Source organism: Protomyctophum bolini (assembly GCF_963924005.1).
Source record: "Protomyctophum bolini genome assembly, chromosome: 24".
NCBI lineage: Eukaryota > Metazoa > Chordata > Actinopteri > Myctophiformes > Myctophidae > Protomyctophum > Protomyctophum bolini.
The window spans coordinates 30,380,985-30,396,856 of NC_137885.1; the positions used below are offsets into that span (position 1 = coordinate 30,380,985).

A 15,872-nucleotide genomic window follows, 5' to 3' on the forward strand; every position below is an offset into this window, starting at 1 on the left:
GACCAAGTTGAGGATGTCATATGACATACTGTATGTCCATGTGTGGTCCAGCCCCAGGGAATGTATGGAATGCACATGCTAATAAAAAGTATTTAAATATTGCTTTGATGCTCATATTATTCTTAGGAAGTATTAAGTTGTTTTTATTAGCATATGCATTCCATAGGGCTGGACCACACATGGACATATATCAACCTGCGATAGGAGCAGTCCCTATTGATTGAAAGATTATCTATTTATGAAAGAAATAAAATATTTATGTTTTTATAAATTTTTATTCATAGAGGGCAAGTGTAATGTTTTAAGGCATATTTGTCTTGTAGCCAGGGATCCTTTTAAGGTTTGGACTTTATTCCAATAGGAAAATTCACATTTGTTTGCATTAAAAAAAAACATATTTTACTGAAAAATAATCAAAATCAAAACCGAAATCGAGGTAAATAATCGAGGTTATTTTTTTTTTTGCAAAATCGTGCAGCCCTAACACACACACACACGAACACACAGTGACACACAGTGACACACACAGTGACACACAAACGCACGCACACACACAGTGACACACAGTGACACACACAGTGACACACAAACGCACGCACACACACAGTGACACACACAGTGACACTAGGCTTGGGCAATATACCGGTAATATAGTATATAAATAATACCGAATACCGTCATAATACTAATCGTAATCTTTTTTTAATAAACGTCTACATTACTGTGTGTGTGTGTGTGTGTGTGTCTGTCTGTGTGATGAATTTACGAGTATTTCATTTTAAACAACTATAATTTGCCTAATATAACTTAGTGTCCGTGCATTGACTGGCACCGACGCTGAATTACCGCGACAGCAGCGTTGGCGGACCGCCTCCGCCCAGGAGAGCTAACAAAACATGGCGCCTAGCAAGTCGGTTCGTAAAGAAAACATCTGGAAATACTGCTGTTTGTTTGGCAGCATTTCGGGTTCCTTCCAGCCAAATGAAAAAGGCCGATAATCGATAATACCGATTATCGCGGTATAATTCACGGCATCAATAGAGCGTCGCAGTCCCGCCCCCTTTCAGAACGACGAGTGGCCCAGGAAATGAATCCCAATGCATTTTTCCTCATAGGCTTTTCTTAAAGTATTTATTTAAAGACGGTTACGCCGCGGACAAAGCCAACTCGGATCGTGACAAAATCATGACAATGACCACAATGTTTTGGGGCCGATCAAATCATTAGAAAGAAGAAAATAAAGGCAGGAGACACAACACTATTTGTTTCGTTTTTCTTCTTATACATTATTTGATCGGCCCCAAAACATTGTGTTCATCGTCATGATTTGTCACGATCCGAGTTGGCTTTGTCCGCGGCGTAACCGTCTTTAAATAAATACTTTAAGAAAAGCCTATGAGGGGAAAATGCATTGGGATTTATTTCCTGGGCCACTCATTTCCTGGGTCGTTCTGAAAGAGGGAGGGACTGCGACGCTCTATACAGATATCAAAAAATCAATATCGCCCAAGCCTAACACACAGTGACACGCACACGCACACACACAGAGACTTCCTTACCTTTCCCTGGGCATCGAACAGAGCCTGTGTGGACGCAGGGCTGCCATCGTAGTCCGGGTAAGGGTTCTGTAAGGCTCTGGTGTCCATGACGTCTACTGCTGCTGCGCTGCTTTCAAACTGGATTCAACAATAACAGCATCCGTTAGTATCATAATGTACAATATATTTAACAATAACAGCATCCGTTAGTATCATAATGTGGAATATATTTAACAATAACAGTCTATTAGTATCATAATGTGGAATATATTTAACAATAACAGTCTATTAGTATCATAATGTAGAATATATTTAACAATAACAGTCTATTAGTATCATAATGTAGAATATATTTAACAATAACAGCACTAGTCTATTAGTATCATAATTATGTGGACATTGGAATTATTCACGTGAAGCACAAACGCCTCAACATTTGTACATATTACTTTATTACTTAAGTTACAGTTTACACCATCTTCACGTCAAGGTCCATTATTTAGTTATTCAGCATCTGAGCCACGGAACCACCGTTTGATGACATTTAGCCTCTCGGACCCATCTGAGCCACGGAACCACCGTCTGATGACATTTAGCCTCTCGGACCCATCTGAGCCACGGAACCACCGCTTGATGACATTTAGCCTCTCGGACCCATCTGAGCCACGGAACCACCGTCTGATGACATTTAGCCTCTCGGACCCATTTGAGCCACGGAACCACCGTTTGATGACATTTAGCCTCTCAGACCATCTGAGCCACGGACCACCATTTGATTGGCCATTAGGCTTTCTGGCGAGGAGTGGAAGGTTAATTCAGTCTATATTGGCGAGCAGTGGAAGGTTAATTCAGTCTATATTGGCGAGCAGTGGAAGGTTAATTCAGTCTATATTGGCGAGCAGTGGAAGGTTAATTCAGTCTATATTGACACAGACAGAGTCACTGCAGACAACCTAACCTGGCTGGCAGGTAAACTCAACTCAGCGGTGTGAGGCAAAGATTTGAGTTAAAAACGTTTACTCTGAAAGAAAATATATATTCAAAGATTTGCACCACATTTTCACGATTTTTCAAAAGAATAGCAGATCTACACGCTCATAGCGCGGCACTCTGTGCCACGCTATGAGCTTGTAGATCTGCTATTATTTTATCAACAGTTAAAGTATGGCAATGTTTAAAACACCAAAAGGGGTTCCTGCCCTGAATGGGTTATTTATATTTATAATCGATATAAAAAGTACACATATATATATATATATAAATAGTGAATAAATAAAAAAGTACACAGGTAATTTAACCCATTCTGGGCGGGAACCCCTTGCTATTGAAAAACAGCAGATCTACAAGCTCGTAGCGCGCCACTATTTTTGAAAAACCGAAGAACGACTGACGTTTTTTTCAGAAAACTGTCAGGATGTAGAAGAACATTTTTAGAATCTGATCTCAGGTCAGAATGGGTTAACATTGGGGGGGGGGGGTGTAACCATAATGGAGCTTGTGGATCGGCTTTTAGGCTACTGGGGAAAGTGTGCGCGTCGCTCAGTGCATGCGTTTCACGATAACGCACGTAGCGCCCGTGGCTGCCAATTCCCCCGCGTTCCGGGACTCCAAAAACCCTGTTGTTAAAAAGGAGGAGGAGTTCACTCTGAATTAATATATTATATTCAGTATTATTCACATACTTTCTCGATATTGCAAAAAAATAGCACATCTACAGTACGCTTGTAGTTCTGCTATTCTTCAGTGTAGTGTAAAATAATGGTTAAAGGTGGTTGAATGCTAAAGGTGACGACCAAAGATGCGTTTCTCGTCTTAAAAAAAGGCTTAAATGAATGCATATTTAGTCACTGTTTTTACTACCCAGTTTGGCAACAGTGAGGGGAGGGAGGGGCTAGCCCACAGCGTGCCCAGGGAGGGGAGGGGCTAGCCCACAGCGTGCCCAGTTAGGGGAGGGGCTAGCCCACAGCGTGCCCAGGGAGGGGAGGGGCTAGCCCACAGCGTGCCCAGGGAGGGGAGGGGCTAGCCCACAGCGTGCCCAGTTAGGGGAGGGGCTAGCCCACAGCGTGCCCAGGGAGGGGAGGGGCTAGCCCACAGCGTGCCCAGGGAGGGGAGGGGCTAGCCCACAGCGTGCCCAGGGAGGGGAGGGGCTAGCCCACAGCGTGCCCAGTTAGGGGAGGGGCTAGCCCACAGCGTGCCCAGGGAGGGGAGGGGCTAGCCCACAGCGTGCCCAGTTAGGGGAGGGGCTAGCCCACAGCGTGCCCAGAGAGGGGAGGGGCTAGCCCACAGCGTGCCCAGAGAGGGGAGGGGCTAGCCCACGGCCGTGCCCAGTGGAGTATTTTTTTATATTTGTCCAAGAAGAATAACAGGCAGTAGAATATTAAGTTATGTAATAACTAAAACATTATAGTGGCCATAATAATTTAATTATAAAAATAATACATTTGAAACAAATCTGCTACAAGCAGAAATATTTAAAAAGAATAAAAACAATTAAAACATTGTGTGGAGACAGAATGCTTTAGGCTATTCCTGGGGAATGTGTACACTAACGTGTTTACCTTCTGGATAAAACCATAAAATAGTCTAATCTAACCTGAATAAATGGATGATCAAATGCAGGCGTTTTGACGATTCAACTAATTGTAACTTTTTACCAGTAGTTTGTTGTGTATTATTAGTAGTAGTAGTATTAATAGATTTATCCCATTTATTATTCTTTTTTTTTTCATCCCATTTTTTATTTCATTTCAATTTAGTGTCTACAGAATTTTGTCTTTGTGAAAGTCTTGCTTAATGTTGTTGCTAATATCAACTCTATTTCATATTTTCATCAGGACCGGACTGAGGGGGTCCCAGGGTGGTCCGGGGACCACCTAGCAGTCCTTGAGGGGGTTCCAAGTGGTCCCCAGCTAAATGAGTCCATTTGGTGTCATTTTACGCTCTCAAGACTCAAATTATTGTTATAAACATCTGCATTACTTAACATACGAACATGAGATGTCTACACAATTAGAGAATGTTTAGGAATTGTTATTTTGATCAACGTTTGCCTGTATAATCTCTCCTAATGGTACCAACAGCAATACTGCATGGAACTGTGGACACAACATTATCCAACAATAAATAAATAATCTTTAGTTTTGGGTCTGAGAGGCTAAATGTCATCAGACGGTGGTCCGTGGCTCAGATGGGTCCGAGAGGCTAAATGTCATCAGACGGTGGTCCGTTGATTAAATAGTGAATAAATAAATGAAGGGCCTTGATGTAAAAAAAAACACCGATATTAAAAACTCATTGTGGAACAGACAAAAAATACAAAACATAAAACACCCCCGCACGCGCCGCGCGCGCGCACACACACGCACACACACGGATACAAACACGCGCGCACGCACACGCACACAGACATGTTCAATCACTGCAGCAGCGTGTTAGCATTAGCTTTAGCTTCCGTTTTTTCCACAACACCGAACGGCGCGCAAATAAAACCGACGACAACAACAACAATAACGATAACAACAGTGAAGCGTCCCGTGGGTAAAAAACACTAGACGACATTAAATAACGAGTGTAAAAGTAAAGATGAGAGAATAAAGATGAGCGTTAATAAACACACAGACAGACATACCACCGCACTGCAGAATGACCTGGTGAACTCTGACCTCTGACTGGTGTTGTTGTTCCGGGGCGAAGCCAGGGTCGTTGCCAGGTTGGGTAAGAGAACGCGGTCCCTGCTTGGCACTCAGCAATGCATTAAAAAAAGAGACAAATGTGGAATATTTGTGAAACATTTTAACGACACAAATCGGGACTGGCCCCCCAATACAACCCTTGATGCTGAGTGCCAAGCAGGGACTGACCCCCCAACCCAACCCATTGATGCTGAGTGTCAAGCAGGGACTGACCCCCCAATCCACCCTTGATGCTGAGTGTCAAGCAGGGACTGACCCCCCAATCCAACCCTTGATGCTGAGTGCCAAGCAGGGACTGACCCCCCCCCCCCCCCATCCAACCCTTGATGCTGAGTGTCAAGCAGGGACTGACCCCCCCCAACCCAACCCTTGATGCTGAGTGCCAAGCAGGGACTGACCCCCCCCAACCCAACCCTTGATGCTGAGTGCCAAGCAGGGACTGACCCCCCCAATCCAACCCTTGATGCTGGGAGCACTGGGTCCCATTTGTACAGTCTTTGGTCTAACCCGGCCGGGGATCGAACCCCAACCGACCTCCCAGTCTCAGGGCGGACACTCTAACAACAAGGCCACAGAGCTGGTATGGAGGGTCCTGGCACAAAATATGTGTTTAGATGTTAATGTAGGCTAAGGGTCCTTTTTATTATTTTTATTACAATTATTAAAATTATTACATTAATGGGGGTCCTTGACAAGACATGGAACTGGTTTAAATGCCATTAGGAAGCAAGTCCCAAATCAGCAACTATACTTTAGAAACAAGTCCCCCCAAAAAATGCAACCAGCAACTACCAATAATTACAAGCAACTTTATAGAACACAACACAACGCTTATAACAAGCGGACATGGCAACACTGGGCTAAACTTATTCCGTTTCTGGAGCGGTGCTGCCACCTGCTGTTTAGGAGGAGGGGTGCTGCATGACTTGTTTATTTGCAGGGTTACAGTCAGTGGTTCTCAACCAGTGGTCCGGGGACCACCATTGGTCCTTGAGGGGGTTCCAGGTGGTCACCAGCTGAATGAAGAGTTGGTAACCAGATGGACCCTTATAGATATTTTCTTTAACTCTTGAGAGCATAAAATGAAACCAAATGGACCCCATTTGGCTTAATTTTACACTCTCAAGAGTTAAAATTATTGTATATAGGAAAAAAATCACACCCATGTGAAGTGAGGGGTGCTAACATATTAAACTCATGTTGATTATATAGGTGATGTAATGGTGATGTAAAAAAAACACAAACATTAAATTAAAATGGCATTTCATGTTTGTGTTTATAGGGACAATTAAGATGAGTTTTTAAAACAAATTGACATTGAACTAAAAACAAACCTGTATATAGGAGAGGCTCGCCTAGAAGAAAACAACAGTTGTCATAGCAGCAGCAGCAGCAGCTTTGGAAACTATACACTACAGCCAACATCCTGGGCTTCAGCTTTTTGCAGCACATGTCTCCAAATCGCTGACTCCAAAATTCCAAATCAGTGAGTGACCGTGATTTGGGTCACCGTTCAAATGGGGAGCCAAATCTCCTTATATGGCTTTGAACAAATGAACACATATGTAGCTGCGACGTGCAGTCACGCTTTCTCTTAGTACAAATTCTTGACATTAATTAGTTTACAACTAATTGAGTAAATCGATTAGAATACGATTAATCGATGAATTGTTGCAGCCATAGTTGTTGCGGACAGGGATGGTGTGTGTGTGTGTGTGGGGGGGGGGGGGGGGGGGGGGGGGAGGGAGGGGGGGGGGTTCTTTTGCAGCTAATTATGACGTCCCGGCTGAATTAAACTAGAGTCGTAAACCAAAACGTGACGTGGCTACATTATATTTACTCAAGGACAATTGGGACTGACATAAATACAATTCCGAAGGATTCCTCTGTTACTTTACTGAATTGTTGATAATAAAGACATGCAATAGGCTAAACAATTGTAATGCATAGAATATTAAATCCCTATGAAAATAAACGGTAGTTTTCAGCGGATAGTCGTTTGCTGATTTATTTCTTCTTTCTCAAGTTTCTTTGGCGTCAACTGCAGCCTCAGCACGACCGACTCCACCTCAGTACCGCGCTGCAGCCAGCAGGGGGAGCTGCTGCCTCAGGGAAACTGGGTGCTCACTGGTGGAGAGACAGAGAGAGAGAGAGAGAGAGAGAGAGAGAGAGAGAGAGAGAGAGAGAGAGAGAGAGAGAGAGAGAGAGAGAATCCATTATGTGTACACTGTTTATCAAAAGTATAAAGCTAACGTATTCTTTATGGATGTATATTGTATAACTATCTCTGACAGAAAATGCTTTTTAAAGTTTCACAAGATATAGTATTACCCAAAGTGATGATATAACACAGCTATGTTTACACCTTTTTCTTAAATTCCTATTTATAACCCAAAATTATTGTAAATTCCACTTCTTTGTGGAATTTACAAATTTTAGGCTGCAGTGGACGAGATGAGATCCCATGGTCTGGGCCGCTCAGGCGCTGTGATCCCGTTGGCCCGTTGGTTGCCCTGGTAACCAACCCGTTTATACCCACGCCCGCATCTCCATGGTTACCCAAAACAAAAGTTCTTTGTTATAATGATTGACGCATGGCCGACGGCCGCATAGGCCTATCATGCAGCTATGGTTCATTTATTTTATGTATTCATTCACTCATTCATTCATTCATGATGCATATGCAGCAAACACACACACACACACACACACACACACACACACACACACACACACACACACACACACGCACACACGCGTGCGCGCTCGCTCACTCATCCATTAATTCATTAATTCATTAATTCATTCATTCATTCATTCAATCATTAACAATAGGCAGCTGATTGGCTGATTCCAAACTTTCATCATATTAAATAAAACTATTGTAAAACGTAACTATAGCCAATGGCAGTGCGCCTGTCCCTCTGGGCTATGGGGTGTCCACTGGTACACACACTATAGCCAGTGTGTGTGTGTGTGTGGTGTGTGTGTGCGTGCGCGTGCGTGTGCGTGATTGTTGCCACTTGCAGCTCGACGAGAGAGAGAGAGAGGGAGAGAGAGAGAGAGAGAGAGAGTAAGAGAAAGAGAGAGAGAGAGAGAGAGAGACGTGTGAGAGAGAGGGAGAGAGAGAGAGAGAGAGAGAGAGAGAGAGTAAGAGAAAGAGAGAGAGAGAGAGACGTGTGAGAGAGAGAGAGAGAGAGAGAGAGAGAGAGAGAGAGACTATAGGTTACACGGACGTTAGAGAAGAAGTTAACTGTTAACCTCGAGTCGTAGGCTACAACAACAACAGAAGAAGCTACACGTAACGCGCGGCGATCGATCGATCAATCAATCGATCAGTTTGTCAATCGATCTATCGATCAGACAGTCTGAAGAAAAGAAGAAACTAAAGGATAAGACTCGCCGTGCGTCCATCATCATCATCACAACAATAACATCATCCACCTGTTGTTGAACTGAAACACAGACGGACGGAGGAAACATTTCTACAAGGATGTATTCTATTATAAACCTTTGTTTACAAACTATAGTTTACAAACTATGTGATGATCATCATCATCATGGATGTCTGTGGAAGAAGCGTGTATAATATATACGTGTAGAATGACATGGTGAGTAGTTTTAGTTTATAGGATTCATTCACGTTTAAAAACAAAAAGTTAAATTCCAGTGGTAGCATAAATATGCTTGCGATCATGTTTGCATGGGGGGGGGGGGGGGTGCCTCTGATTTACATTTACATTTTCGATCAGGACGGGACGTAAAACGACTTGATTGATTGATTATTGATTGATTTAATAACAGTTTGCAGAATTACAGTACATTTCAAGTACAACTCAATACAAAAGCTGTTAACAGTGAGTGGACGACACCATGCATAAAGCATTACACTTGTTTACAATAGGGCCCACCATTTTCAATTCATCAAAACATTTAGAGACGTACGAATAAATGGTAAATGGTGCGTTTATATAGCGCCTTTATCCAAGTGAGCTTTACATAGAATGTGCATTCCATTCACCCATTCACCCTTTCACCCATTCACACACACATTCATACACCGATTGCGGTGGAAGCCATGCAAGGCACCAACCAGCACATCGGGAGAAATTAGGGGTTCAGTGTCTTTGCCCAAGGACACTTCCACATGTAGACAGGAGGGTCACTACTGTTCACTACTGTTCACTACTGCTATAGGGTCACTACTGTTCACTACTGCTATAGGGTCACTACTGTTCACTACTGTTCACTACTGCTATAGGGTCACTACTGGCAGCAGCAACAGAAACACACCATGGACATGGTGGACTACCGGGCCGACCTGAGGCTGTCCGCCGTCAGGATGAAGTGGCTGAAGTTTGACGACAAGTGGAGAGGAGGAGGAGGAGGAGGAGGAGGAGGAGGAGGAGGCAGGAGGACATCAGGAGATCTGGAGGAGGAGGAGGAGGCAGGAGGAAGAAGAGGAGGAAGAGGAGGAGGAGAGAGAGGAGGAGGAGGAGAGAGAGGAGGAGAGGAGGAAGAGGAGGAGGAGAGCTGGTGGAGGTCTGTCTGAAAGGCAGGGCGCCCTGGGGATTCACTCTGAGAGGAGGCCGGGAGAACGGGGAGGCCCTGCTCATTTCTAAGGTAAAAAAAATCACACCCGTGTGAAATGAGTGGTGCAACTCCGTGTGGGGGTTCCCGCTTCCCGGGGGGGGAATAGAGAACAGTCCCATAGCCTGAATGGAACAGCAGTGAAGTGCATCAGGCTTATATGGACCAGAGCCAGCCTGCGGGTTTCTTTGTGTCAGCTTATCGTGATATTGCACGAGGAAGAGGAGATAACATTGTTATCCGTTTGCATTGAGGTTGGTTTCGTAGCTCATGTTCCAGAAATTATCTCTGCTATAGCCTGAAAAGAATATCGTAAAAATGATAACAGTGCCGCACACTGTAGATATATAGTACACAGACACACAGTTACAATAGTCCTGCAGCCAGTGGGCTCATAGTCACTACTAGAGCATGTCTGAAATAAGTGTCAATCGACATGTAAATATGAAATAAATGCTTAAACATGTAGCTAGGTGTAATGTTAGAGACCACAGAAGACATGTAAATATGAAATAAATGCTTAAACATGTAGCTAGGTGTAATGTTAGAGACCACAGAAGACATGTAAATATGAAATAAATGCTTAAACATGTAGCTAGGTGTAATGTTAGAGACCACAGAAGACATGTAAATATGAAATAAATGCTTAAACATGTAGCTAGGTTTAATGTTAGAGTCCACAGAAGACATGTAAATATGAAATAAATGCTTAAACATGTAGCTATAGGTGTAATGTTAGAGACCACAGAAGACATGTAAATATGAAATAAATGCTTAAACATGTAGCTATAGGTGTAATGTTAGAGACCACAGAAGACATGTAAATATGAAATAAATGCTTAAACATGTAGCTATAGGTGTAATGTTAGAGACCACAGAAGACATGTAAATATGAAATAAATGCTTAAACATGTAGCTATAGGTGTAATGTTAGAGACCACAGAAGACATGTTATAAATATGAAATAAATGCTTAAACATGTAGCTAGGTGTAATGTTAGAGACCACAGAAGACATGTACATGAAATAAATGCTTAAACATGTAGCTATAGGTGTAATGTTAGAGACCACAGAAGACATGTAAATAATAAATAAATGATTAAACATGTAGCTATAGGTGTAATGTTAGAGACCACAGAAGACATGTAAATTTGAAATAAATGCTTAAACATGTAGCTATAGGTGTAATGTTAGAGACCACAGAAGACATGTAAATATGAAATAAATGCTTAAACATGTAGCTAGGTGTAATGTTAGAGACCACAGAAGACATGTAAATATGAAATAAATGCTTAAACATGTAGCTAGGTGTAATGTTGGAGACCACAGAATACATGTAAATATGAAATAAATGCTTAAACATGTAGCTATAGGTGTAATGTTAGAGTCCACAGAAGTGAACCTTTCAAGCCTGTTTTCTCAACTCGCTGTGAGCCATATTTCCAAAACTGGTGGGTCAAACTGAACAACCAATATGTCCATTTGAAGCTATGATTCCCTGCTTTCATTATATGACATGAAAAAAACGAAAATTCTAAAAAGAAAAAAATCCAATGGCAGTCCCCAGTCAAATTGAGTCACAAATGGCAATGCGAATTAATATACACATACACATTTTCCTTGCATGTTCTGTTTGGCGACACGCACCGTTTTGGTGTTGGCATCATGTCATGCTTTAGCTATTGAAAAATAGCAGATCTACAAGCTCATAGCGCGCCACCGAGTGGCGCGCTATGAGCTTGTAGGTCTGCTATTTTTGAAAAATCGAAGAACGACTGACATAGAAAACATGGCTTTTTCAGAAAACTGTCAGGATGTAAGAAGACGTTTATAGAATCTGATCCAGTGCAGGGGACTTCTGAGTCCGTTGCATCCTCTGGTTACAGCTACTGTGGAGCTAAATGTTTTATTACGGTGGTCGGGTTACCACCGACTCACCGCTTCACCGGAACCAGGAACAATACAGAGTTCTATGGGTTTCAGTCAGTGTTGATTTCCTCGACTAAAACTGAGACGAAAGAATGTTCGTCGACTACCTTTTTGAACACTAAGCTATGAGGACTTAAAACTAAGACTAACTGACTGTAGAAAGTAACAGTAAAGTAAAGAACCTGGGGGATATTATTGATTCTGAATTGAATTTCAATTCACACATTAATCATGTTACCAAGATTGCCTTTTTCACCTTAGAAATATTGCACGAATCAGAGCCTATTTGTCCTTGGACGATGCAAAAACGCTAATCCACGCCTTTGTTTTTTCTCGGCTTGACTACTGCAATGCACTTTTTCCTGGACTGCCTAAGAAAACAACTGACAGATTACAACTTGTCCAAAATGCAGCAGCCAGAGTTTTAACTAGAACTAAGATGAGAGAACATATTACTCCAGTTTTGGCATCACTGCACTGGCTTCCGGTTGTTTTTAGGATTGATTTTAAAATTATTTTACTTGTCTATAAAGCTCTCAATGGTCTCGCACCTTCCTACCTACATGACTGCCTGCCTAAATATGTCCCAAACCGCCCCCTAAGGTCTTCCACTGCTGGCCTGCTCGCTTTGCCAAAAAAATGGCAACTAAAAAATACGGGGAAGCAGCTTTTTTGCTTCTACGGGCCGTCGGCATGGAACAAACTCCCACTGTACCTTCGACAGGCAGCCTCTGTAGACATTTTTAAAGCTCAGCTCAAGACCCACTTCTACAACATTGCTTTTAATTGATCTTTTATTTTTTATTTTTGTTATTCATGTCCTCACTGTATTGCATTACTGCTTGTTTTTTAATGTTGTTGCCTTGCTTTTCTTTTATCCTCCATTTCTCTGTAAAGCACTTTGAGCTGCATTTCATGTCATGAAAGGTGCTATACAAATAAAGTTTTATTATTATTATTATTAAATATACTGACAATTTCGTCAACAAATAAAAACTAGACTAAAATGTCAGGAAGGGACTATAGTGGACAAGAGATCCAGTATAAGTCATTTTACACTTGGTTGCGTGCTGAAAATAGCCGATCTACAAGCTCACAATGCGTCATGTTGCGACGCATTGTGAGCTTGTAGATCGGCTAAAGTCAGTCATTACAACGGCGCATGGGCTGCCAAAATACAATTTAGTCGACTAAATCACCCGTAGATTTAGTCGTCTTATGATATTCAGTCGACTAAAACTAGACCAACACTAAGACGTTCCAGGTAACTAAAATATGACTACAACTAGATGAAGTTTTTATTCCAAAGTCCATGACTAGACTAAAATAGAAATTTGCTGCCAAAAACAACACTGGTTTCAGTCAACATAAGTATATTAATGTTATATTGAAGTCATTGAAGGATGAATTAATATTCACCAAAATAAGAATAAGGTCATTATGGAGAAGTTAGAACATTTCACAATAACAACGAGACCATAATGGGATGATGGTTTCATCTCCGTGCACCTCCACTGTATACCTTCATTTGAACTGTACCCGTTCTACAAACTGTCAATACAATTATCAATCAATCAATCAATGTGTGTGTGTGTGTGTGTGTGTGTGTGTGTGTGTGTGTGTGTGTGTGCGTGTGCGTGCGTGTGCGTGTGTGTGTGTGTGTGTGTGTGTGTGTGTGTGTGCAGGTGGAGGAGCACAGCGAGGCGGCCGCGGTGTCTCTGCAGGCTGGAGATGAGATGCTGAGTGTGAACTCTGTCCCCGTCAACGGCTCCAGGCAGCGGGCCGTCTGTCTGGTGAAGAGCTGCCTCAGCGGGCTGGCCCTGGTGGTCCGACGGTAGGACCACACACACACACACACACACACACACACACCTGTTCCTTCAGGGTAGAGACCTGCAAGCCACGTCGGGACCTGTCAGGGCCCGGGTCGGGCCGTCTCTGTCCCTGACCAACGGGCCGTGGGTCCGGGCGGGGCTCACGCGCCGTTATATTAATTTTCCGATGTGAATTTCACCCAGACTGGACTCTTGCTTCAGCAGCACGGCAGCATGCTGCTGTCTGCTCCATAGTGACGTGTCAATAACACCTCCACACACACACACACATACACACACACACACACACACACACACACACACACACACACACACACACACACCGTGTACTAAGTATAGGCTACGGCTCTCCTCTGACAGAACCTACATCTCAGGAGCTCCGCAGTCCGCAATAAAAACAAATTAAATACTGCGGGAGCATGTTTCAGTCCTTAGGGGGGGGGGGGGGGCATGTTTCAGTCCTTAGAGGGGGGGGGGCATGTTTCAGTCCTTAGAGGGGGGGGGGGGGGCATGTTTCAGTCCTTAGAGGGGGGGGGGCATGTTTCAGTCCTTAGAGGGGGGGGGGCATGTTTCAGTCCTTAGAGGGGGGGGGCATGTTTCAGTCCTTAGAGGGGGGGGCATGTTTCAGTCCTTAGAGGGGGCATGTTTCAGTCCTTAGAGGGGGCATGTTTCAGTCCTTAGGGGGGGGGGGGGGCATGATGAGGAAGACAAGAGCAATATCCACCGCTTAGATTATCCTGTGGCTACTACGTCTCCTGATTAAGTCTCAAGGTCGACTGGTGGACAATTAAGGACCTCTTTAGTCTGACCTTATTGTATGCTGGAACACCATATCTCCTTCCTGAAGGTAGAATATTCTCCATACAACACATGCTTAGCGTTAGAGGTGATATTCCTTGCTAAGCTTAGGATGCTGTTATCATATACAGTATGTGGATGTATAAAGTTTCTGAAGTTGTTGTCCAACAATCTTTGAACAATAAATGTTCAGTTTGTTGCAGAAGTTGTGACTTTAGGGCTGCAGACAGACATCCATACCAGGTGGTACTACAGTACTGATTAATTACACCTAGCTACATGTTTAAGCAATTATTTCATATTTACATGTCGATTTCAGCTCTGACATTCCTCCATTTTGACCAGATTTGACTGAGAGCCTGCCATCACGCAAAATCCAGCTTTTCACCATTAAACATGTAGCTATAGGTGTAATGTTAGAGACCACAGAAGACATGTAAATATGAAATAAATGCTTAAACATGTAGCTAGGTGTAATGTTAGAGTCCACAGAAGATATGTATGAAATAAATGCTTAAACATGTAGTTAGGTGTAATGTTACAGACCACAGAAGACATGTAAATATGAAATAAATGCTTAAACATGTAGCTATAGGTGTAATGTTACAGACCACAGAAGACATGTAAATATGAAATAAATGCTTAAACATGTAGCTATAGGTGTAATGTTAGAGACCACAGAAGACATGTAAATATGAAATAAATGCTTAAACATGTAGCTATAGGTGTAATGTTAGAGACCACAGAAGACATGTAAATATGAAATAAATGCTTAAACATGTAGCTATAGGTGTAATGTTAGAGACCACAGAAGACATGTAAATATGAAATAAATGCTTAAACATGTAATGTGTTCCTTCCACGCGCTACGTCCAACCAGGGAAACTCCCCCCTGTCAGGTGTAAAGGAGCAACTTGGACACTCAGGCATGAAGGAAGCATGAGTTCAAGTCCGTTGCTCTCCCCTTGTCCCCCATATATGGGGACTAGGTTGGTCTCCCCTTGTCCCCCATATATGGGGACTAGGTTGGTGGAGGGTGTGTAGAGCCCAGGATCACATTAGATGATTGACACAGGGGTGAAAAATGGGTTACAAAATCGTGGGATAAAAATAAATATATAAAAAAAAAAAAAACAGTGGCAACACACACATAAACACAGTCAGACACAAACAAACAAGGCGCTGACACCGATCGGCCTGCAGATTGCGCTGCGCCGCGCCACACCAGAACTTATTCAGAGAGCTATAACTGCTAAATGGCAACAGGGTCTTAACCCACCTAGACCTGGTCGGAACCGCTTCTACAAAACGTCTCTTCTAAACCGTCATTTCTGAAAAACCTTCATGTTTCTGAGTCAGTTGGTGCACCTCAAACTTTTACGCGCCAAGGACTCCAAAAATAATATGTTTTTTGGCCTTCGACCCCCCGTCTGAAAATAGAGAAAGATTTGAGTTAAAAACGCTTTTTTTAAATGCTTAAAAAACAAAAAC

The 15,872-nt window shown here is 42.8% G+C and overlaps 1 protein-coding gene across 5 annotated transcripts in view; it reads right to left on the bottom strand.

Moving 5' to 3' along the window:
- lancl1 (LanC antibiotic synthetase component C-like 1 (bacterial)) overlaps positions 1 to 5,191 on the bottom strand; it is a 32,090-nt gene extending 26,899 nt beyond the window's left edge. For 3 of the 5 annotated variants that reach the window (XR_013963663.1, XR_013963664.1, XM_080758243.1), the window contains exon 1: positions 1,560 to 1,676. Coding sequence is in view for 3 of the 5 variants with exons in the window: in XM_080758243.1 (XP_080614369.1) it covers positions 1,560 to 1,646 (87 nt within the window). In the remaining 2 variants the exon portion in view is untranslated. Of the gene's footprint in view, positions 1 to 1,559; positions 1,677 to 5,154 lie in introns of those variants that run through there. The other 2 variants (XM_080758244.1, XM_080758245.1) reach the window with 2 other exon arrangements.
- Between the last annotated feature and the right edge of the window lie 10,681 nt (positions 5,192 to 15,872).